Below are 25269 nucleotides of genomic sequence, written 5' to 3' on the forward strand. Positions count from 1 at the left end.
TGATACAGTAATATTGCTCAGAGGTACTTTATTGTAAGTCCGTATTGGGAGAAGGCAATTTATAGGGCTGCCAATGATGTTTCAATACATTATGATTATACTGCATTAATTGCCCCCGTATCGGTCTGACTTACTGGTAATTCCATCAAAAGTACAACTGATTGCTATATCCAGAAATATTTCCTCTTTATTATTGTCCCGATCTTACACATATATATTAACAGATAATATGACACTGCATACTACACCAATATAAACGGGTTTTATATAAGCAGGTAATGTCACTTTACTGAATTGATCCATGTGATCTATTTTTCAATGCCGTGCTTTCTGCCTATAGTACACTCTATTTCTGGCTGAGCATATTTGATACTAAAATTAAAAGTAACAAGATGTGATTTCCATGCAAAACATTTCCCACACTCAGAACAGGAATATGGCTTCTCACCTGTGTGACTTCTCTGATGTATAACAAGATCTGGTTTCGATGAATAACATTTCCCACACTCAGAACAGGAATACGGCATCTCACCTGTGTGACTTCTCTGATGTATAACAAAATGTGATTTGTGTGCAAAACATTTCCCACACTCAGAACAGGAATACGGCTTCTCACCTGTGTGACTTCTCTGATGTATAACAAGAGCTGGTTTCCGTGCAAAACATTTCCTACACTCAGAACAGGAATATGGCTTCTCACCTGTGTGACTTCTCTGATGTATAACAAGAGCTGGTTTCCGTGCAAAACATTTCCTACACTCAGAACAGGAATATGGCTTCTCACCTGTGTGACTTCTCTGATGACTAACAAGATGTGATTTCGATGAAAAACATTTCCCACACTCAGAACAGGAATACGGCTTCTCACCTGTGTGACTTCTCTGATGTGTAACAAGAACTGATTTACATGCAAAACATTTCCCACACTCAGAACAGGAAAATGGCCTCTCACCTGTGTGACTTCTCTCATGTCTAACAAGATATGATTTAGATGTAAAACATTTCCCACACTCAGAACATGGAAATGGCCTGTCATCTGCCTTAGCTGCCTGATGAGTAATAAGGTTTGTGTTCTGTGTAAAACATTTGGCATCTATAGAACAGGGAAACACTGAATCTACTCTCAGAGCTATAACAGATGCACCAATATCAGAGTGATCAGGAGAACATTCCCCAGAATCAGAGGGATCAGCTGATAGAGCTGGATGTATAATTGGGGTAATAGGGTTATCTCCTGGAGAATCCTGTCTACTGTCATCTGTTATTTCAGAATCCAGGGATAACATTAGATGTCCTTCTGAGATATTCCTGCTTGTGTGTCCATCTCCTGGAAATAAAATACATTAATATATAAAATGAGTAGACAAGACCAAGGGTGTTACAGGATACAATATATAATTCTATAACAGACATTTTTACCTGTAATCATTGCTTTTATGTTTATTAAAAAACAAAAAAAGCTAGGATGCTTAGACTGGAGCTTGATCAACACTGAAAGCTCATGTGGGATTAATAGAGGGGACGTGGACGCTCATGTGGGATCACTAGAGGTGACGTGGACGCTCACGTGGAATTACTAGAGGTGACGTGGACGCTCACGTGGAATTACTAGAGGTGACACGGGCGCTCACGTGAGATTACTAGAGGTGACACGGGTGCTCACGTGAGATTACTAGAGGTGACACGGGCGCTCACGTGGGATTACTAGAGGTGACACGGACGCTCACGTGGGATTACTAGAGGTGACACGGACGCTCACGTGGGATTACTAGAGGTGACACGGACGCTCACGTGGGATTACTAGAGGAGACAGGGACGCTCACGTGGGATCACTAGAGGTGACACGGACGCTCACGTGGAATTACTAGAGGTGACACGGACGCTCACGTGGAATTACTAGAGGTGATGTGGATGCTCACATGGGATTACTAGAGGTGACACAGGCGCTCACGTGGGATTACTAGAGGTGACACGGGTGCTCACGTGGGATTACTAAAGGTGACACGGATGCTCACGTGAGTTTACTAGAGGTGAGAGGGGCGCTCACGTGAGATTACTAGAGGAGACAAGGACGCTCGCGTGGGATTACTAGAGGTGCCACGGACGCTCACGTGGGATCACTAGAGGTGACGTGGATGCTCACGTGGAATTACTAGAGGTGACGTGGATGCTCACGTGGGATTACTAGAGGAGACATGGACACTCACGTGGGATTACTAGAGGTGACACGGACGCTCATGTGGGATCACTAGAGGTAACACGGACGCTCATGTGGGATCACTAGAGGTGACACGGACGCTCATGTGGGATCACTAGAGGTGACATGGACGCTCATGTGGGGTTACTAGAGGTGACATGGACGCTCATGTGGGGTTACTAGAGTTGACATGGACGCTCATGTGGGGTTACTAGAGGTGACATGGACGCTAACGTGGGATTACAAGAGGTGACATGGACATTCATGTGGGATTACTAGAGGTGACATGGACACTCATGTGGGATTAGTAGAGGTGACATGGATGCTCATGTGGGATTACTAGAGGTGACATGGACGCTCATGTGGGATTACTAGAGGTGACATGGACGATCATCTGGGATTACTAAAGGTGACATGGACGCTCACGTGGGATTACTGGAGGTGACATGGGCTTTGCAATAATAAAACAGCAAAGAAGAGAAAGTGCTGTCCTGTTTGCGCACTAATAAATAATATATAACCTTTATTAAGTACAGTAAAGTATGTAAGATAAATCAGTGATATATTAAACACAAAGGTAAATGTATAAAGTTGAATAAAGTAATAAAGAAACAAGTGTATTTGTTGTTAAACATCGGCATGTATATTATATTGGGTGATAATTGATTCAGTGCTGGTAATCCTGTTCAGTAAGAATATATTTATATATTACACCCATACGAGGATGGGATAAATTACACATTTAATAATATTGTGGCAGAGTTTCCTCCAGCGGTAATCTCAATGTAACATCATACTGTATGTATAAACATTTTATGGGGGGGGATTCAGTTCATCGCAAAAACTCCCTAACCAATTAGCCGCAAAAAGTTATTGGTGATATTTCTCCATAGGTTTTTTATTTTGCTCACAAATGTCTGCGCACTGAGCAGTTGTGCGGTGTTAGGAGGAACTTATTTAAAATAAGATTTTAAACCTACCGGTAAATCTATTTGTCCTAGTCCGTAGAGGATGCTGGGGACTCCGTAAGGACCATGGGGTATAGACGGGCTCCGCAGGAGACATGGGCACCTAAAAATAACTTTTCCTATGGGTGTGCACTGGCTCCTCCCTTTATGCCCCTCCTCCAGACCTCAGTTAGAGAACTGTGCCCAGAGGAGATGGACACTACAAGGCAGGATTTAAAAATCCCAGGGCAAGATTCATACCAGCCCACACCAATCATACCATGTAACCTGGAACATACATAACCAGTTAACCGTATGAACAACAACAGTGACGGTCAAAAACAGACACCAACTGTAACATAACCCTTATGGAAGCAACAACTATATACAAGTCTTGCAGAGTTTCCGCACTGGGACGAGCGCCCAGCATCCTCTACGGACTAGGAGAAATAGATTTACCGGTAGGTTTAAAATCTTATTTTCTCTTACCTCCTAGAGGATGCTGGGGACTCCGTAAGGACCATGGTGTTTATACCAAAGCTCCCAATCGGGCGGGAGAGTGCGAATGACTCTGCAGCACCGACTGAGCAAAAGCTAGGTCCTCGTCAGCCATGGTATCAAACTTGTAGAATTTAGCAAAGGTGTTTGACCCCGACCAAGTTGCCGCACGGCAAAGCTGTAATGCCGAGACGCCTCGGGCAGCCGCCCAAGAAGAGCCCACCTTCCTAGTGGAATGGGCCTTAACCGAATTTGGAACCGGCAATCCAGACACAGAATGAGCCTGCTGAATCGTATTACAGATCCAGCGAGCAATAGTCTGCTTCGAAGCAGGTGCGCCAATCTTATTAGCAGCATACAGGACAAACAGTGCCTCTGTTTTCCTAATTCTAGCCGTTCCGGCTACATAAATCTTCAAAGCCCTGACTACGTCCAGGGACCTGGAATCCTCCAAGTCACTCGTAGCCACAGGCACCACGATAGGTTGGTTCAGATGGAATGAAGAAACCACCTTAGGCAAAAATTGAGGGCGTGTCCTCAATTCCGCTCTATCCACATGAAAAATCAAGTAGGGGCTCTTGTGTGACAAGGCCGCCAATTCTGACACTCTCCTTGCCGATGCCAAGGCCAACAACATGACCACCTTCCAGGTATGAAATTTAAACTCAACCCTGTTAAGTGGTTCAAACCAGTGTGATTTTAGGAACTGCAACACCACGTTCAGGTCCCACGGTGCCACTGGAGGCACATAAGGAGGCTGGATGTGCAGCACTCTCTTTACAAACGTCTGGACTTCTGGAAGAGAAGCCAATTCCCTCTGAAAGAAAATCGAAAGGGCTGAAATCTGTACCTTAACAGAACCTAATTTCAGGCCCATATCCACTCCTGTCTGCAGGAAGTGGAGAAAACGCCCCAAATGAAAATCTTCCGTAGGGGCGTTCTTGGTTTCACACCAAGACACATACTTTCACCAGATACGGTGATAATGTTTCAATGTTACCTCCTTCCTAGCCTTTATTAAAGTAGGGATGACCTCCTCCGGAATCCCCTTCTCCGCTAGGTTTCGGCGTTCAACCACCATGCCGTCAAACGTAACCGCGGTAAGTCTTGGAATATACAGGCCCCCTGTTGCAACAGGTCCTATCTCAGAGGGAGAGGCCAGGGATCTCCTGTGAGCATCTCTTGAAGATCTGAGTACCAGGCCCTTCGAGGCCAGTCTGGAACAACAAGTATCGTCTGTACTCTTCTTCGCCTTATGATCCTCAACACTTTTGTGATGAGAAAAAGAGGAGGAAACACGTAGACCGAGTGGAACACCCACGGTGTTACCAGGGCGTCTACTGCTACTGCCCGAGGGTCCAGAGACCTGGCACAATACCTCCGAAGCTTTTTGTTGAGGCGTGACGCCATCATGTCTATTTGAGGAATTCCCCAAAGACGTGTTATGTCTGCAAAGACTTCTTGATGAAGTCCCCACTCTCCTGGATGGAGATCATGTCTGCTGAGGAAGTCTGCTTCCCAGTTGTCCACTCCCGGAATGAAGACAGCCGACAGAGCACTTACGTGATTTTACCGCCCAGCGAAGAATCCTTGCGGCTTCCGCCATCGCGACTCTGCTTCTTGTCCCGCCTTGGTGGTTCACATGAGCCACTGCTGTGACATTGTCTGATTGAATCAGAACTGGTAGGTTTCGAAGAAGACTCTCCGCTTGTCGAAGGGCGTTGTATATGGCCCTGAGTTCCAACACATTGATGTGTAGACAGGACTCCTGGTCTGACCACGGTCCCTGAAAATTTTTTCCTTGGGTGACTGCTCCCCATCCTCGGAGACTCACGTCCATGGTTAACAGGATCCAGTCCTGAATTCCGAACCTGCGACCCTCCAGCAGGTGAGCACTTTGCAGCCACCATAGGAGAGACACTCTGGCCCTTGGGGACAGAGTTATTTTCCGATGTAAGTGCAGATGCGACCCGGACCATTTGTCCAGAAAGTCCCATTGAAACGTCCTCGCATGGAACCTGCCGAAGCGGATGGCCTCGTAGTCCGCCACCATTTTCCCCAGAACTCGAGTGCATTGATGAACTGACACCCTTTTCGGTTTTAGCAGGTCTCTGACCATGTTCTGGATGTCCTGGGCTTTTTCCAACGGAAGAAAAACCTTCATTTGTTCCGTATCCAGTATCATACCTAGGAACATTAGTCAAATTGTCGGAATCAACGGTGACTTTGGTAGATTCAGAATCCAACCGTGTTGCTGGAGCACTCTCAGAGAGAGCGTTACACTGTTCAGCAATTTTCTCTCTTGATCTCGAATTTATCAGGAGATCGTCCAAGTATGGGATAATTGTGACTCCATGCTTGCGCAGGAGCACCATGATTTCAGCCATTATCTTGGTGAAAATCCTTGGGGCCGTGGAAAGACCAAATGGCAACGTCTGAAATTGGTAATGACAATCCTGTACAATGAATCTCAGGTATTCCTGATGGGAAGGATATATGGGGACATGAAGGTACGCATTCTCTATGTCTAGTGACACCATAAACTCCCCCTCCTCCATACTGGCTATAATCGCCCTGAGCGATTCCATCTTGAATTTGAATCTTTTCATGTACAGGTTTAGGGATTTTAGATTCAAAATAGGTCTTTGTGTAGGAGAAAGGAATAACCCAGAGTTCTCGGGCACTTGGATATGGGGTGCTCTGTCAAGCAGCAGCCGTAAAAAACGGGAAGTCACTTCCACAGTAGATATACAAAAAAAGCAATCGAGGCTGCGCTAGATTATTACATAAAACAAAAATAATATCTGATAATTCAATGTTTAGTTAAAAATGAATGTATTTAATATGGGAATATAAACCATCAATGGTAGTTCCAAATAATGACATTAAAAAGTACACATGGTAGAATAAATAAAACCAGGGTTACCCATAGGCCAGGAATATAGGTGGTATTGAATTAGGAAAGTCAGTTCCAGATTTGTTCCCCCAATAGTTAATATGTCCAGCAACTACAGATTTAGGAGGTGTATATATCCAAAATTGTGGCTTTTACCGCTAGAGGATAAGTTGCTCCAAGGTGGTAAATGGTGAGCTCCTCATGCAGTGCGGTGGACAAAGTTCAACAGCTCAGCCAAATAAGACACCTTCCGGTATGGATCTTGTGCTGGAATGTAGTAGGGGATGGTCCGGACTGTTTAGCAAGAGTTCCTGGCGTGAAAAAGCTGCCACCCCAGTGCATCCAGTAATGGATAGGGCCGAAATCTGCACCTTTATGGACCACTTGCATTCAACATATGCCACATGTCCATCCATTCCTGAGTCGGCACCACCGACGGGGACACACCACTCATTTGCTCCACCTCCTCCTTGGAGAAGCGTTCCGCCTCAGACATGTCGACACGCATGTACCGACACCCCCCACACACAGGGATAAACCTATAAGGGGACAAAACCCCAACCAGGCCCTTAGGAGAGACAGAGAGAGAGTATGCCAGCACACACCCAGCGCTTAATAACACTGGAAAAAATAAATGACCAGATAGCGTATATATATATATATATCCAATTCCCACTCACTGCGTTACCAATGTGCCCCCCAGCAGGGGAGAGACCGGGGAGCCAGCGTCCTCATGCAGCTTCTGTGGAGAAAATGGCGCTGGTTAGTGGTGAGGATCAAGCTCCGCCACCCGACGGCGGGCTTCTGTCCCAGTGCAATTGTAATAAAATGTCGGGGGATTCTTGGATTTACTGCCTCCGCAGCCTAATCATACTCTTTGTGCATCAAACTTTGGGGATTATTGCTGCCCAGGGCGCCCCCCCCCCCTGCACCCATCAGTGCTGCCTCTGTGTGTTGTGTCTGGGAGCAATGGCGCGCAGCGGTACCTCACGAAGATCTGAAATCTTCTGCCGCCTGAGATGTCTTCTATCTTCTCATACTCACCCGGCTTCCATCTTCCAGCATCTGTGAGGAGGACGGCGGTGCGGCTCCAGGACGAACCCCAGGGCAAGACCTGTGTTCCGACTCCCTCTGGACCTAATGGTGTCCAGTAGCCTAAGAAGCAGAGCCTATCAGTTAAGTAGGTCTGCTTCTCTCCCCTCAGTCCCTCGATGCAGGGAGCCTGTTGCCAGCACGACTCCCTGAAAATAAAAAACCTAACAAAATTATTTTTCCACAGAAAACTCTGGAGAGCTCTCTGCAGTGCACCCATTCTCCTCTGGGCACAGAATCTAACTGGGGTCTGGAGGAGGGGCATAGAGGGAGGAGCCAGTGCACACCCTTAGGAAAAGTTCTTTTTAGGTGCCCATGTCTCCTGCGGAGCCCGTCTATAACCCATGGTCCTTACGGAGTCCCCAGCATCCTCTAGGACGTAAGAGAAAAAGGCTTTGTAGATGTTTACTACTGTATGTCTTACTGACCTATAGTTTCCTACTGTATTGTCTTACTGACCTATAGTTTCTTACTGTATTGTCTTACTGACCTATAGTTTCCTACTGTATTGTCTTACTGACCTATAGTTTCCTACTGTATTGTCTTACTGACCTATAGTTTCTTACTGTATTGTCTAACTGACCTATAGTTTCCTACTGTATTGTCTTACTGACCTATAGTTTTACTGTATTGTCTTACTAACCTATAGTTTCCTTCTGTATTGTCTTACTGACCTATAGTTACCTTCTGTATTGTCTTTACTGACCTATAGTTTCCTACTGTATTGTCTTACTGACCTATAGTTTCCTTCTGTATTGTCTTACTGACCTATAGTTTTTTCTGCATTGTTTTACTGACCTATAGTTTCCTTCTCTATTCTTACTGACCTAGTTTCTTCTGTATTGTCTTACTCATCTAGTTGCCTTCTGTATTGTCTTACTGACCTATAGTTTCCTACTGTATCACTGTCTTACTGACCTATAGTTTCCTACTGTATCACTGTCTTACTGACCTATAGTTTCCTGTCTTACTGACCTATAGTTTCCTACTGTACTGTCTTAGGGCCCTACACACTAAAAGATTATCTGTCCAATCTGGCTGATTGGAAAGAAACTCTGGCAATGTCTGGGAGCAAATGGCAATTTACTATTTGCTCTCAAAGATTGGAAAACAGACAAAAAGGGACTTTCAGACAAATTGGTTACATTTGTTTCATTAAACCAATTTATCTGAAGTGTGTTTGTCCATTTTCTTGATTTTGGGAGCAAATGGTTGATTGTCATTTGCTCCCAGACATTGCCAGATTTTCTTTCCAATCAGCCAGATTGGACAGATAATATTTAAGTGTGTAGGGCCCTTTACTGACCTATAGTTTCTGACTGTATTGTCTTACTGACCTATAGTTTCCTACTGTATTGTCTTACTGACCTATAGTTTCTTACTGTATGGTCTTACTGACGTATCGTGGCTTACTGTAGTCTTACTGGTCTATAGTTTCCTTATTTTTTGTTTTGCTGACCTATAGTTTCTTCTGTAATGTCTTACTGACCTATAGTTTCTTCTGTATTGTCTTACATACCTATAGTTTCCTTCTGTATTGTCTTACTGACCTATAGTTTCTTATGTATTGTCTTACTGACCTATAGTTTCCTTCTGTATTGTCTTACAGACCTAGAGTTTCCTATATACATAGTTTTCCTGTCTATGTATGGTAGGTATGGAAGGGATACCTACCATACATAGACAGTATATATAAGCCTCAGCGTCTCCCTTATGAAAATGATAATGAATAAGGTGTATGTGTGGATACCATGCACATGTAACTGATTCTATTTACAGGAAACAATAGGGAGAGCCCACGGCTGTCTGGCAGTGTTCTAGATGGTAAAGTATTACACATATGAATATATTTCTTCTAAATAAAATATTTTTCACCCTGATTGATATAATACTGATAGTAAGAGAATTCAGTCAATAGTAATCTTTCTTTTAATTAAGTAAGATCCATATATATGAATTTTTAGTGAATAGTTATTAAAGGTTATATTTTAATTGCAATTAAGTTAACAAGAGTGCTCCCAAAAAGGAAGTTTACTTCTTTCTTTCCGGACCGCTCTTCTATGCAGAAGGGAAATATCTGCTGTTTATTGAGAGATGCTCCCTGTAAGGAATTTACCACTTGCAGCTGAAATTGCAAAAGACCCCCACCCCTTGCATCAGGTAAATGAATGTCTCCTATGATTATGACTTCTCCCTTTAAAGCCATTTTAGTGATGTCCAACAATAGATTCCTGTCCAAATCCTGCCCCAGGCCACGTGGTCTAGAGATCACCCCAATGCGAATAATGTCCTTTTTCCCGGTTTCTGTGGTGACCAAAAGGGCCACAGATTTGTCTTCAATATTTTGTATTAATTGAAGTAGCATTTATGCTTTTTTCCCACATACATTGCTACCCTTCCTCCTACACTGACCATTCTATCCTTCCTAAATAAATTGTATCCTGGTATAGCTATGTCCCAGTCATGATACTCACTGCACTATGACTCTGTAATTGCCACAATATCCAGGTTATCCCTGGTCATTATCACAATTAGCTCTGGAATTTTGTCTCCTAAGCTCCTAGCATTTGCACACATAGCTTTAAGAATTATGTCTGTGCATCTGTTATTAGTAGCCATGTCCAGACAGTACAAAATAAATGACAAGTTTAAAGTTGAAATTACCTGTTTGGTGATGTTGCTCAGTATTTGGTATTTGTTTTTTTAACTAATCAGGAATCACACACTGTCCTTTACACCACGACTACAACTCACTAAATGAAAAGATATAAACCTGACCACAAATGGCCAAATAGGTCTACTATATACAAGGAGTATAAAAAAAAATCATTTAACAAAATGAAGGTTATTTAATAAAAGGTTGCTAAACTGAGAAATTTAGATCCCATACAAATTAGGCACTCCACAAAAAACACAATACTACTTATATATGATCCCTAAAAATAAACTTCTGCTTGTTACTTTTTTTTTAATTTTTTTTATTTAATATTTTTATTAAGTCGAGTAAACTGTTACAATACAGACAGGAGATGACAACTCCGAATAAATATTGAATCACATACATGTTATCCCGTGGAGGGGTAACCCAATATAACAAGAACAATGGAGTACGTTAATAATGACAGATGTATATATCGACTACAATTTTTCTGTGTTTAAACAATGATAAACATAAAGAGGAAAAGTAGTAAAAAGAAAGAAGAATCTGAGAAGGAGACAGATAGAGTGGGAGAAAGAGAGGGAAAGGGGGGGGGATGGGAGAGTGGTGGATCGTCAGAGGAGCTAGCAGGGTGGGGATGTGCCTTGAAGGGCAATACCTCCCTGGTACAAACCATGTCAACTGTCCAACCAAGGACGGCATAGCATCTCTTATATTTATTATGACCTTTTTGGTATAGGTTAATGCAACATACCGCATCACATTACATCACACCCCTGAGGTGGAGGGTGTAATAAAGATGAACCATGGTTCCCATATCCTCCTAAATTTGTCCGATCTGTCATGTAAGGATGCTGTGATTTTCTCCATCGTGGAGATATGCCAAATTTTAGCTATTAGCATGCTCCTAGGGGGGGTATTGGTTTTTTCCAATTCTTAGCTATAACACAGCGGGCTGCATGTAAGATTTGAAGTACTAGGCTGTTTGCATGGCTATCCAAATTGGGTAAGGGAAGGCCCAGCAGGGCAGACCATGGGCCCAGGGTTATTCGTGAACAGAAGATAGAACTAATGAGAGCTTCCACCTGAGTCCAGAACATGTGTATTTTTGGGCATGACCACCATATGTGTTTGAAATCTCCGGTTTGGCCGCATCCACGCCAACATAGTGGAGAGGACCCTGGAAAGATCCTATGCAAGGTCGCAGGGACCTGATACCATCTCGTGTAGACTTTATAAGAATTTTCCTTTACCAAGGAGGAAATTGAAGACTGGGCTACTTTTTGTCTAATGGTTTCCCAGGAGTCTTCGTCGGGGGGTGGGCCTAGGTCCTGTTCCCACTTACTTTCATGGGGGAGTAGATTTACTGCCTTCAGGGAACGTAACAAACCGTAGAGTATGGAGATAATACCCTGCCGCATGGGAGAGTAAATACAAAGACGCTCCAAGGGGGTAGGCTGGCGAATAACCTGGGATTTGGGAAGGGAGCTTAAAAAGGAGCGGAGTTGTAAGTATTCATATACTACAGGTTGGGAAATATTATATCTGTCACTTAGCGATTGAAGGGAACGCCATGAGGACCCATCTATAAAATCAAACACCAGACACGGGTGCGGGTCCAAACGGAGCCACGAGTGGGACCGCAATGTAGAGCCTGGGGGGAAATCCCGGTTATCCCAAATGGACGTGATGGGTGAAGGGAAAGTGGACAGGCCGTAATGTCGAATGCAGAAAAGCCACAGGGAGCAGGTGAGTTTTGTTGAAGGGATACAAGTATGCATAGACCGTAGTGGCTCTGCTTGTTACTTTTAATAACACTATAGTGATGTGTGTAATAACGCTCTTCATCTGATGTTTGTCATGGATAACCTTGTGTTATAAACACCCAACTGAAAACAGGGCTGATGGCGGAGGAGGGTGAAGAATAAGAGATTGCTGTAGTGACTGAGCAATGAGAATATGTGACTTCTGTAATAAGTGTTTATTACTCACCTGTGCCGATATCTGTAGGGATCTCCTCCTTACACTGCTGATCACCCCTCACATACGTCTCTTCTTCTCCCTCTGTATCTTCTGTCATCATATCAGTCGCATACGTATTTTCTTCTCCCTCTATATCTTCTGCCTTTATATCAGTCACATACGTCTCTTCTTCTTCCTCTATATCTTCTGCCTTTATATCAGTCACATACGTCTCTTCTTCTTCCGCTGTATCTTTTGCCTTCATATCAGTCACATACGTCTCTTCTTCTCCATCTATATCTTCTGCCTTTATATCAGTCACATGTGTCTCTTCTTCTCTCCTTATATCTTCTGCCTTTATACAAGACGTTCTACCTAAATAACCCAAAAAAAGATGATTTTGGTACTTACCTATAAATCCATTTCTCTAAATCCTCTAGGGGACACTGGAGTCTTATACAGTAGGGGTGTGAAGCTTGCAACCGGAGGTGTGGCACAATCTAAAATTAGCATTGTTTGCACAGCCGGCTCCTCCCCCTTCACATCCCTCCTCCCTCAGTTTGAAAAATTTGACTGAGAGAATAGGACATGATACTATAGTACTTGGCGAGGAACCAAACCGTACAACAAAGCAAACAGCATCCAAGAAACTCTTAACAGAAAAACCAACGCTGTTTGCACGAACTGTTTGAACAAGAACTTTGAACACAGCAGGTTGACAGCACCGAGGCGGGCGTCCAGTGTCCCCTAGAGGATTCAGAGAAATGGATATATCGGTAAGCACGAAAATCCTCTTTTCTCTTTCATCCACTAGGGGACAATGGAGTCTTATACAGTACGGGACGTCCCAAAGTTATTCCCAAGGGAGGGAGTGCTGTCGATGGCCTGCAAAACTAAACGTCCGAACTTAGAATCTCCGGACGCCATGTATCAAACCTGTAAAAGTTTGCGAATGTGTGGGCTGAAGACCACGTTGCCGCTGTGCAAAATTGAGTAGTGGAAGCACCTCGAATAGCCGCCCATGAGGCACTCACTGATCTGGTATTATGAGCACCAGTCTGAAACGGAAACTGCTTACCACAGGAAATATTAGCTTGCCGATTGGCAAAGCTATTCCATCTAAACAAAGACTGTCTAGATGCTGGCCAACCATTCTTTGGACCAAACCAATGGTCCAACCTTCTAAAGGACGACGTAACTTGTACGTATATTCGTAAGCTCGGACAACATCCAAAGACACGTCCCCATCTGCGAATCCCTGAAAGGATGGGACCACAATCGGTTGGTTTACCTGAAACCCCGAAACGACCTTAGGAAGGAAATCCGCTCATATACGGAGTTTGGCCTTATCCTTCTGGAAAATTAACAAAGTACTCTAACCTGATAGGGCTCCTTACGCCGAAACCCTTCCGGCCGAAGCTAAGGCAAGAATAACATGATCTTCCAAGAGAGATATTGCAGGTCTGTTCTTTCCAACGGCTCAAAAGATGGAGATCTCAAAAATTCCAACTACAAATCAACTACAGTGGGAGGACGGAATGGAGGTTGTATCCTCAGAACCCCCTGTAAAAAGGTTTGAACCTCTTGTAAGGACGCTAACCGCTGTTGAAATAGGATGGAGAGAGACGAAACTTGAACCTTCAAGGAACCTAGTCTTAGTCCTTCATCTAGACCAGCTCGAGTGAAAAGTAGAAGTCTGGGTAAGTGGACATTCGTCGAATTCTACCCATGTTCCTAACACCAGTCCATGTACTTCTTCTAATGTCTGCAGTTGTACATGGGTGTCACCGGCTTTCGAGCAGCGATCATCTTTAGGAATAGCCATTCTTGGTATCCCTCTCACTCTTAAGATCCGGGTCTCAACAGCCACGCCATTAAACGTAGCCTGTTTAGGTCTGAGTGGAGGAACGGCCCCTGATATAGTCGGTCCTCCCTTCGAGGTAACCGCCAAGGGTCCTCCGCTAGTATCCCCTGTAAGTCCGAGTACCGACCTCTACGGGGCCAACTTGGTGCTATGAGAATTGCCCATACTCGCTCTCATATTACCCCTTTTTGGAGAATTCGGGGTATGAGTGGGAAAGGTGGAAAAATGTAAACCCTTCTGTAACACCAAGGAAGTGTCAGCGTGTCCACTTCCTCTGCTGCTGGATCTCTTGTCCTGGACACATACCTGGGCAGCTAATGATTTTGTCGAGACGCCATCAGGTCCACCTGAGGTAGACACCATCTACTCACCATCATGTCGAAGATCTGTGTAAGCACCGCTCGCCTGGATGCAGTCCTGGCGACTGTGATAATCTGCTTTCCGGTTCACTGTTAACCACTGACTATATCTTCTGCTAAGAGAAGCGATTTGTAAACTGTTTCTCAGTTCGAGAATGGTTATGGGTAACCCGCTCTCCAGTAAAGTCCATTTGCCCTGAAAGTGATGGGTCTCTAGGACAGCTTCCCCAACCTCTGAGACTGGCATTTGTTGTGAGAATCCTCCAATACTAAATTCCAAATTCTTGCCTGCTGCAAGGTTTTAGTGGAACGACCACCCAATTAAGGAGATCCGTATCTCTTGTGGCAATCGGATCCTTCGATGTAGGAGCCAGTGTTACCCTGGTCCCTGAGCAGTAACGTTCATTGGGAATGGTCGTAAGTGAAGTCAGCTGTACTGGAGAGCCTCGAAAGACGTCACCATCATCCCGAGAAGTTGCACAGAGAGGTGAATGGAGACCGTCTGTGTCCTCAGTACCTGAGTCACTAGCCTCTGTAGGTCCTGGATCTTGTTCTCTGGTAAGAAAGCTCTCAATCTTACTGTGTCCAAGATGAAATATAGGAATGGAATACGTTGCATTGGTCTGAGGTTAGGTTTCTGGAAATTCACCATCCACCTATGTTGAATGAGAAGTTGATAAGATGTCTGAGCATCCTTGATGAGCCGTTCTTGAGAGAAGGCTTTGATCAGGAGATCGTCTCAATCCTGCCACCATTACTGCCATGATCCTCGTAAAAGAGTCCTGGGGCTGATGATAGACCGAATGGTAGGACCCTTCATTTGGAAATGATCCTGCACCAGTGCAAATCTTAAGTAAGCTTGGTGGGCGGTCCAAATCGGGATATGCAGGAATGCATCCCTTATGTCCATGGATACCATTAACTCTCCTAGTTCCAAACCTGCAATAACTGACTGTTATTTAATGAGCGTCCTTTGAAGCCTGGCACAGATAAGCAGCTAATTCTCCAATATGCTCTGCTACTGAGAAACCTCCTCCATGCTACCTATTCACGCCCAGTCCATGTGACAATGTGCTGGTACAAAAATTGCTTTTGATGAAGTGCGACCTGACATATCCTTTAAGGTGGTCACGCTAGGCCTAGGTGACATTGCCTTGTTTGAAAATGCCCAGTAGGCCATTTAACCATTACACTTCTTGATAAAGGATTCTTAAATTTAAACCTCCTTGGCACTTGAAAGCGTTTATCAGGCTGCTTCCAAGCATTCGCCATCTGAGTCTGGAGAGTTCTAGGAATAGGGAGCACTACTGGCAACGATTGTGGGATACGAATCAATCGAAAACTCTCTATATCCTTAACTTCTTACTCCCTGAAGTTTAGGGTCTTTATAACCACTTCTATAAGGGAATCTAAACTCCTGATCTAAGACAGACTTAAGTATCTTGCCTCTTTATCTATAATAAGACCTTCTTCCTCCTTCGTGTAAGATGAGGATGGTTCTCTTAATCGACTTGTTCGCATTTCTTTATGCTTGCGCAGGAGGGATGAATTTAAATCAGAAATTCCTCCATAGTTTTTGAGAATCCCTCAGTCCTTTCCGACTGCTGTTTGCGGGATTCTGACATTTCCTCTAAAATACCTGTTAGGGCTTGCTCCCATGACCTTGGCGGAGCCTTCCTCCCGTGCTGGACGCCCTTAACTAGACAGGCAACGCATACCCAGGAGCCGCTCACCCTTGCTCATCTTACTACATTTTGTGGAAACATAATAAGTCTTAGTGTTGGCGACATTTGAAGCCGTACCCCATAGAGCGCTCCTCAGTGCTTCCCCCCTTTATAATAGGAACAGAAAGACGGTAATGGGTGATGGGAGTAAAGGTACACTGGATCCCCCTAGCTGGATCTTTCTAAACACTACACACAAAACAAAAAATAACAATTTATAATAATAATATCACCAGCCTCGTTGCAACCCTCACACACCCAACTGTATTTCAGTTCTGAGGTCGGGGTTGTGATCCAGTCGTTCCCATCATTTCATCGGGATCTTTTGTTTAGAAGTCCCTTGAAAATCTAAAGCATAAAAATGCCTGTCAGAATCCATTGAAAATCCATTGCAGCAGAGTCCTAAATACAAATGTCCAGTAGAGGGAGCAGTTGCTCTATTATAATAACCCGTCCCTCTGCTCTGACCGGCCAGGAAGCCCGTCTATTCTAATGGTAATAACGCCTGAGAGAGTCCTAAATACAAATGTCCAGTAGAGGGAGCAGTTGCTCTATTATAATAACCCGTCCCTCTGCTCTGACCGGCCAGGAAGCCCGTCTATTCTAAAGGTAATAACGCCTGAGAGAGTCCTAAATACAAATGTCCAGTAGAGGGAGCAGTTGCTCTATTATAATAACCCGTCCCTCTGCTCTGACCGGCCAGGAAGCCCGTCTATTCTAAAGGTAATAACGCCTGAGAGAGTCCTTTTGGCGCCTCTATTCATTTAAAAATGGCCGCCATTTATTTAATAAATATTTATTACTAAGGCTCTCTGGGTCCTTCCTAGGGTCACTCTACCCCCTTAACGGCTGCCCCAGGCCGGACTTACTAGCAAGAGGATCAGTTTCTATTAATTTCCCCCTTTGTCGTCACCCTCAGCCCTCCGCTGGCGGCGGGAAGGGACGAGAGATCATCTGAGCGAGCGGTCGACCCACTTCCCAAGCGCCCGTAGTGTGTGTGATGCTGCTACTGACAGGCGCGCTGTGTCTCCCTCCGCTGGCGGTGGGAGAGAGCTAGAGACCATTTCAGCGTGCGGCGGGAGGTCAGTGCGCGTCCCCGCTGTATGTGAGGATGCTGCCGCTGACAGCCGCGATGCGTCTCCCTCCGATGTAGAGGGGGGGGGGGGGGAGCTGACATGCAGCGGGAGTAGAAGCCGGCCAGGGAGTGTTTGAGCATTCGCTGTGTGTATAAAAGAAGTGGGCGCGGCGGGGGAGCTGCGCTGCTAGTCTGCCAGGACATAAGTTACAGGAAGCCTGGAGGCAGCAGCGTGCACAATGTTAATTTTAGATTAAGTATAATTTATATATATACTTATATTTATACTGTATAAGACACCAGTGTCCCCTAGTGGATGAAAGAGAAACACAATGGCATTTGCATAATGTTTGATTAAATTGAGGTGAAACAGTATAATATCAGTGTATAATACACACAGCTCCTCTACACATTATATAGTGACAGTCACTTTGGTATATTAGGGAGACCCTAAATCCCACCTACCTGATCCTCCTGTGGGATCCTGTGATTCTCCTCTGTACAATCCTGGGAATACAGAGGACGGGGACATCTCTCTGGGATATCTCTGTTACTGGGCCCATCTGTAGGAGACACACAGAGACTGAGTACAGTGTATATATGTGATTATCAGATGATGTGTGTATATAGGGGGTCCCCATACCTGCTCTCCCCTGTACAATACATGACAGTCTCCTCTTACCCAGTGATGTGAGGGGCCGGTGATTCTCCATCATCACGTCCTTATACAGACCCCTGTGTTCCTCTATATACTCCCCCTCCTGCATGGAGACATAGACAGTGACATCCTGACACCTTATAGGCACCTGACACACACAGTGATACAGTCATCACCCAGACACATCCCCTGGTGTTACTGTATAATGTCCCATTCCCAGCAGTCACCTCTCCAGTCATCACCCAGACACATCCCCCGGTGTTACTGTATAATGCTCCATTCCCAGCAGTCACCTCTCCAGTCATCACCCAGACACATCCCCTGGTGTTACTGTATAATGTCCCATTCCCAGCAGTCACCTCTCCAGTCATCACCCAGACACATCCCCTGGTGTTACTGTATAATGTCCCATTCCCAGCAGTCACCTCTCCAGTCATCACCCAGACACATCCCCTGGTGTTACTGTATAATGTCCCATTCCCAGCAGTCACCTCTCCAGTCATCACCCAGACACATCCCCTGGTGTTACTGTATAATGTCCCATTCCCAGCAGTCACCTCTCCAGTCATCACCCAGACACATCCCCTGGTGTTACTGTATAATGTCCCATTCCCAGCAGTCACCTCTCCAGTCATCACCCAGACACATCCCCTGGTGTTACTGTATAATGTCCCATTCCCAGCAGTCACCTCTCCAGTCATCACCCAGACACGTCCCCTGGTGTTACTGTATAATGTCCCATTCCCAGCAGTCACCTCTCCAGTCATCACCCAGACACATCCCCTGGTGTTACTGTATAATGTCCCATTCCCAGCAGTCACCTCTCCAGTCATCACCCAGACACATCCCCTGGTGTTACTGTATAATGTCCCATTCCCAGCAGTCACCTCTCCAGTCATCACCCAGACACGTCCCCTGGTGTTACTGTATAATGTCCCATTCCCAGCAGTCACCTATCCAGTCATCACCCAGACACATCCCACGGTGTTACTGTACAATGTCCCATTTCCAGCAGTCACCTCTCCAGTCATCACCCAGACACATCCCCTGGTGTTACTGTATAATGTCCTATTCCCAGCAGTCACCTCTCCAGTCATCATCCAGACACATCCCCCGGTGTTACTGTATAATGCCCCATTCCCAGCAGTCACCTATCCAGTCATCACCCGGACACGTCCCCTGGTGTTACTGTATTATGTCCCATTCCCAGCAGTCACCTCTCCAGGCATCACCCAGACACATCCCCCGGTGTTACTGTACAATGCCCCATTCCAAGCAGTCACCTCTCCAGTCAGCACCCAGACATACACCCCGGTGTTACTGTATAATGTCCCATTCCCAGCAGTCACCTCTCCAGTCATCACCCAGACACGTCCCCCAGTGTTACTGTATAATGTTACATTCCCAGCAGTCACCTCTCCAGTCATCACCCGGACACGTCCCCTGGTGTTACTGTATAATGTCCCATTCCAAGCAGTCACCTCTCCAGTCAGCACCCAGACATACACCCCGGTGTTACTGTATAATGCCCCATTCCCAGCAGTCACCTCTCCAGTCATCACCCAGACACATCCCCCGGTGTTACTGTATAATGCCCCATTCCCAGCAGTCACCTATCCAGTCATCACCCGGACACGTCCCCTGGTGTTACTGTATAATGTCCCATTCCCAGCAGTCACCTCTCCAGTCATCACCCAGACACATCCCCTGGTGTTACTGTATAATGCCCCATTCCAAGCAGTCACCTCTCCAGGCATCACCCAGACACATCCCCTGGTGTTACTGTATAATGTCCCATTCCCAGCTATCACCTCTCCAGTCATCACCCAGACACGCCCCTCGGTGTTACTGTATAATGCCCCAGTCCCGGCAGTCACCTCTCCAGTCATCACCCAGACACATCCCCCGGTTTTACTGTACAATGCCCCATTCCAAGCAGTCACCTCTCCAGTCAGCACCCAGACATACACCCCGGTGTTACTGTATAATGTCCCATTCCCAGCAGTCACCTCTCCAGTCATCACCCAGACACATCCCCCAGTGTTACTGTATAATGTTACATTCCCAGCAGTCACCTCTCCAGTCATCACTCAGACAAGTCCCCTGGTGTTACTGTATAATGTCCCATTCCCAGCAGTCACCTCTCCAGTCATCACCCAGACACATCCCCTGGTGTTACTGTATAATGTCCCATTACCAGCAGTCACCTCTCCAGTCATCACCCAGACACGTCCCCTGGTGTTACTGTATAATGTCCTATTTCCAGCAGTCACCTCTCCAGTCATCACCCAGACACATCCTCTGGTGTTACTATATAATGTCCCATTCCCAGCAGCCACCTCTCCAGTCATCACCCAGACACGTCCCCCGTTATTACTGTATAATGCCCCATTCCCAGCAGTCACCTCTCCAGTCAGCTGCTGAATGATCTTGTTGGCGAGTTCCAGGATCTTCTGGTCATTGTGTTTCTCATGTGTCAGTGAGTGAGGTGGAGGCACCGTGATGGGGCTCTGGGTTCTACTCAGTCCTCCTGAAACACGGGGATGGCTGCTGGGTGTCTCACACTCATTGGATGTCTTCTTCACTATTGTGTAATCCTGTGTAATGGTGGAGACATCAAATATCAATATATACACTACCAGATCCCCTCACCTCCCCAGTCATGTCCTTGTATTATTACTATAGATAATAAGAATTTACTTACCGATGATTCTATTTCTCGTAGTCCGTAGTGGATGCTGGGGACTCCGTAAGGACCATGGGGAATAGCAGCTCCGCAGGAGACTGGGCACAAAAGTAAAGATTTAGGACTACCTGGTGTGCACTGGCTCCTCCCCCTATGACCCTCCTCCAAGCCTCAGTTAGGATACTGTGCCCGGACGAGCGTACACAATAAGGAAGGATTTATGAATCCCGGGTAAGACTCATACCAGCCACACCAATCACACCGTACAACTTGTGATCTGAACCCAGTTAACAGCATGATAACAGAGGAGCCTCTGGAAAGATGGCTCACAACAACAATAACCCGATTTTTGGTAACAATAACTATGTACCAGTATTGCAGACAATCCTCACTTGGGATGGGCGCCCAGCATCCACTACGGACTACGAGAAATAGAATTATCGGTAAGTAAATTCTTATTTTCTCTGACGTCCTAGTGGATGCTGGGGACTCCGTAAGGACCATGGGGATTATACCAAAGCTCCCAAACGGGCGGGAGAGTGCGGATGACTCTGCAGCACCAAATGAGAGAACTCCAGGTCCTCCTCAGCCAGGGTATCAAATTTGTAGAATTTAGCAAACGTGTTTTCCCCTGACCAAGTAGCTGCTCGGCAAAGTTGTAAAGCCGAGACCCCTCGGGCAGCCGCCCAAGATGAGCCCACCTTCCTTGTGGAATGGGCTTTTACAGATTTTGGCTGTGGCAGGCCTGCCACAGAATGTGCAAGCTGAATTGTACTACAAATCCAACGAGCAATAGTCTGCTTAGAAGCAGGAGCACCCAGCTTGTTGGGTGCATACAGGATAAACAGCGAGTCAGATTTTCTGACTCCAGCCGTCCTGGAAACATATTTTCAGGGCCCTGACAACGTCTAGCAACTTGGAGTCCTCCAAGTCCCTAGTAGCCGCAGGCACCACAATAGGTTGGTTCAGGTGAAACGCTGAAACCACCTTAGGGAAAAACTGAGGACGAGTCCTCAATTCCGCCCTGTCCGAATGGAAAATCAGATAAGGGCTTTTACAGGATAAAGCCGCCAATTCTGACACGCGCCTGGCCCAGGCCAGGGCCAACAGCATGACCACTTTCCATGTGAGATATTTTAACTCCACAGATTTAAGTGGTTCAAACCAATGTGACTTTTGGAACTCAAAACTACATTGAGATCCCAAGGTTCCACTGGAGGCACAAAAGGAGGCTGTATATACAGTACCCCTTTTACAAACGTCTGAACTTCAGGGACTGAAGCTAGTTCTTTTTGGAAGAAAATTGACAGGGCCGAAATTTGAACCTTAATGGACCCCAATTTCAGGCCCATAGACACTCCTGTTTGCAGGAAATGTAGGAATCGACCCAGTTGAAATTCCTCCGTCGGGCCTTACTGGCCTCGCACCACGCAACATATTTTCGCCAAATGCGGTGATAATGTTTTGCGGTTATATCCTTCCTGGCTTTGATCAGGATAGGGATGACTTCATCCGGAATGCCTTTTTCCTTCAGGATCCGGCGTTCAACCGCCATGCCGTCAAACGCAGCAGCGGTAAGTCTTGGAACAGACAGGGTCCTTGTTGGAGCAGGTCCCTTCTTAGATGTAGAGGCCACGGATCCTCCGTGAGCATCTCTTGAAGTTCCGGTTACCAAGTCCTTCTTGGCCAATCCGGAGCCACGAATATAGTGCTTACTCCTCTCCATCTTATAATTCTCAGTACCTTGGGTATGAGAGGCAGAGGAGGGAACACATACACTGACTGGTACACCCACGGTGTTACCAGAGCGTCTACAGCTATTGCCTGAGGGTCCCTTGACCTGGCGCAATACCTGTCGAGTTTTTCCCAACGGTTTATAATCATGTGGAAGACTTCTGGGTGAAGTCCCCACTCTCCCGGGTGGAGGTCGTGTCTGCTGAGGAAGTCTGCTTCCCAGTTGTCCACTCCCGGAATGAATACTGCTGACAGTGCTATCACATGATTTTCCGCCCAGCGAAGAATCCTTGCAGCTTCTGCCATTGCCCTCCTGCTTCTTGTGCCACCCTGTCTGTTTACGTGGGTGACTGTCGTGATGTTGTCCGACTGGATCAACACCGGCTGACCTTGAAGCAGAGGTCTTGCTAAGCTTAGAGCATTGTAAATGGCCCTTAGCTTCAGGATATTTATGTGAAGTGATGTCTCCAGGCTTGACCATAAGCCCTGGAAATTCCTTCCCTGTGTGACTGCTCCCCAGCCTCGAAGGCTGGCATCCGTGGTCACCAGGACCCAGTCCTGAATGCCGAATCTGCGGCCCTCTAGAAGATGAGCACTCTGCAACCACCACAGGAGGGACACCCTTGTCCTTGGTGACAGGGTTATCCGCTGATGCATCTGAAGATGCGACCCGGACCATTTGTCCAGCAGGTCCCACTAGAAAGTTCTTGCGTGGAATCCGCCGAATGGGATTGCTTCGTAGGAAGCCACCATTTTTCCCAGAACCCTTGTGCATTGATGCACTGAGATTTGGCTCGGTTTTAGGAGGTTCCTGACTAGCTCGGATAACTCCCTGGCTTTCTCCTCCGGGAGAAACACCTTTTTCTGGACTGTGTCCAGGATCATCCCTAGGAACAGAAGACGAGTCGTCGGAACCAGCTGTGATTTTGGAATATTGAGAATCCAACCGTGCTGCCGCAACACTACCTGAGATAGTGCTACACCGACCTCCAACTGTTCTCTGGATCTTACCCTTATCAGGAGATCGTCCAAGTAAGGGATAACTAAAACTCCCTTCCTTCGAAGGAGTATCATCATTTCGGCCATTACCTTGGTAAAGACCCGGGGTGCCGTGGACCATCCAAACGGCAGCGTCTGAAACTGATAGTGACAGTTCTGTACCACAAACCTGAGGTACCCTTGGTGAGAAGGGTAAATTGGGACATGAAGGTAAGCATCCTTTATGTCCAGAGACACCATATAATCCCCTTCTTCCAGGTTCGCAATCACTGCTCTGAGTGACTCCATCTTGAATTTGAACTTCTGTATGTAAGTGTTCAAAGATTTTAGATTTAAAATCGGTCTCACCGAGCCGTTCGGCTTCGGTACCACAACAGTGTGGAATAATACCCCTTTCCCTGTTGCAGGAGGGGTACCTTGATTATCACCTGCTGGGAATACAGCTTGTGAATGGCTTCCAAAACTGCCTCCCTGTTGGAGGGAGACGTCGTTAAAGCCGACTTTAGGAAACGGCGAGGGGGAGACGTCTCGAATTCCAATTTGTACCCCTGAGATACCACCTGAAGGATCCAGGGGTCTACTTGCGAGTGAGCCCACTGCGCGCTGAAATTCTTGAGACGGGCCCCCACCCTGCCTGAGTCCGCTTGTAAAGCTCCAGCGTCATGCTGAGGGCTTGGCAGAGGCGGGAGAGGGCTTCTGTTCCTGGGAACTGGCTGATTTCTGCAGCCTTTTTCCTCTCCCTCTGTCACGGGGCAGAAATGAGGAACCTTTTGCCCGCTTGCCCTTATGGGAACGAAAGGACTGCGCCTGATAATACGGCGTCTTCTTATGTTGAGAGGCGACCTGGGGTAAAAACGTGGATTTCCCAGCTGTTGCCGTGGCCACCAGGTCTGAAAGACCGACCCCAAATAACTCCTCCCCTTTATAAGGCAATACTTCCATATGCCGTTTGGAATCCGCATCACCTGACCACTGTCGTGTTCATAACCCTCTTCTGGCAGAAATGGACAACGCACTTACTCTTGATGCCAGTCGGCAAATATTCCGCTGTGCATCACGCATATATAGAAATGCATCTTTTAAATGCTCTATAAGCAATAATATACTGTCCCTATCTAGGGTATCAATATTTTCAGTCAGGGAATCCGACCACGCCAACCCAGCACTGCACATCCAGGCTGAGGCGATTGCTGGTCGCAGTATAACACCAGTATGTGTGTAAATACATTTTAGGATACCCTCGAGCTTTCTATCAGCAGGATCCTTAAGGGCGGCCATCTCAGGAGAGGGTAGAGCCCTTGTTTTTACAAGCGTGTGAGCGCTTTATCCACCCTAGGGGGTGTTTCCCAACGCACCCTAACCTCTGGCGGGAAAGGATATAATGCCAATAACTGTTTAGAAATTATCAGTTTTTATCGGGGGAAACCCACGCTTCATCACACACCTCATTTAATTTCTCAGATTCAGGAAAACTACAGGTAGTTTTTCCTCACCGAACATAATACCCCTTTTGGTGGTACTCGTATTATCAGAAATGTGTGAAACATTTTTCATTGCCTCAATCATGTAACGTGTGGCCCTACTGGAAGTCACATTTGTCTCTTCACGGTCGACACTGGAGTCAGTATCCGTGTCGGCATCTGTATCTGCCATCTGAGGTAACGGGCGCTTTAGAGCCCCTGACGGCCTATGAGACGTCTGGACAGGCACAAGCTGAGTAGCCGGCTGTCTCATGTCAACCACTATCTTTTGTAAAGAGCTGACACTGTTAATTCCTTCCAACAGTTCACCCACTCAGGTGTCGACCCCCTAGGGGGTGACATCCCTATTACAGGCAATTTGCTCCACCTCCACATCATTTTCCTCCTCATACATGTCGACACAAACGTACCGACACACAGCACACACACAGGGAATGC

At 46.2% G+C, this 25269-nt stretch overlaps 2 protein-coding genes across 2 annotated transcripts in view; one reads left to right on the forward strand and one right to left on the reverse strand.

Annotated features, from left to right (window-relative positions):
• LOC134984782 (zinc finger protein 585B-like) overlaps nucleotides 1–25269 on the forward strand; it is a 671664-nt gene that overhangs the window by 406562 nt on the left and 239833 nt on the right. The window lies entirely within an intron of this gene.
• The window catches only part of LOC134984744 (zinc finger protein 268-like), a 165834-nt gene that overhangs the window by 2997 nt on the left and 137568 nt on the right, over nucleotides 1–25269 (reverse strand). The window contains exon 6 of the mRNA XM_063950242.1: nucleotides 385–1029. Coding sequence (XP_063806312.1) covers nucleotides 385–1029 — 645 coding nt within the window. The remainder of the gene's footprint in view (nucleotides 1–384; nucleotides 1030–25269) is intronic.

Source organism: Pseudophryne corroboree (assembly GCF_028390025.1).
Source record: "Pseudophryne corroboree isolate aPseCor3 chromosome 3 unlocalized genomic scaffold, aPseCor3.hap2 SUPER_3_unloc_8, whole genome shotgun sequence".
In the NCBI taxonomy this organism is placed as follows: domain Eukaryota; kingdom Metazoa; phylum Chordata; class Amphibia; order Anura; family Myobatrachidae; genus Pseudophryne; species Pseudophryne corroboree.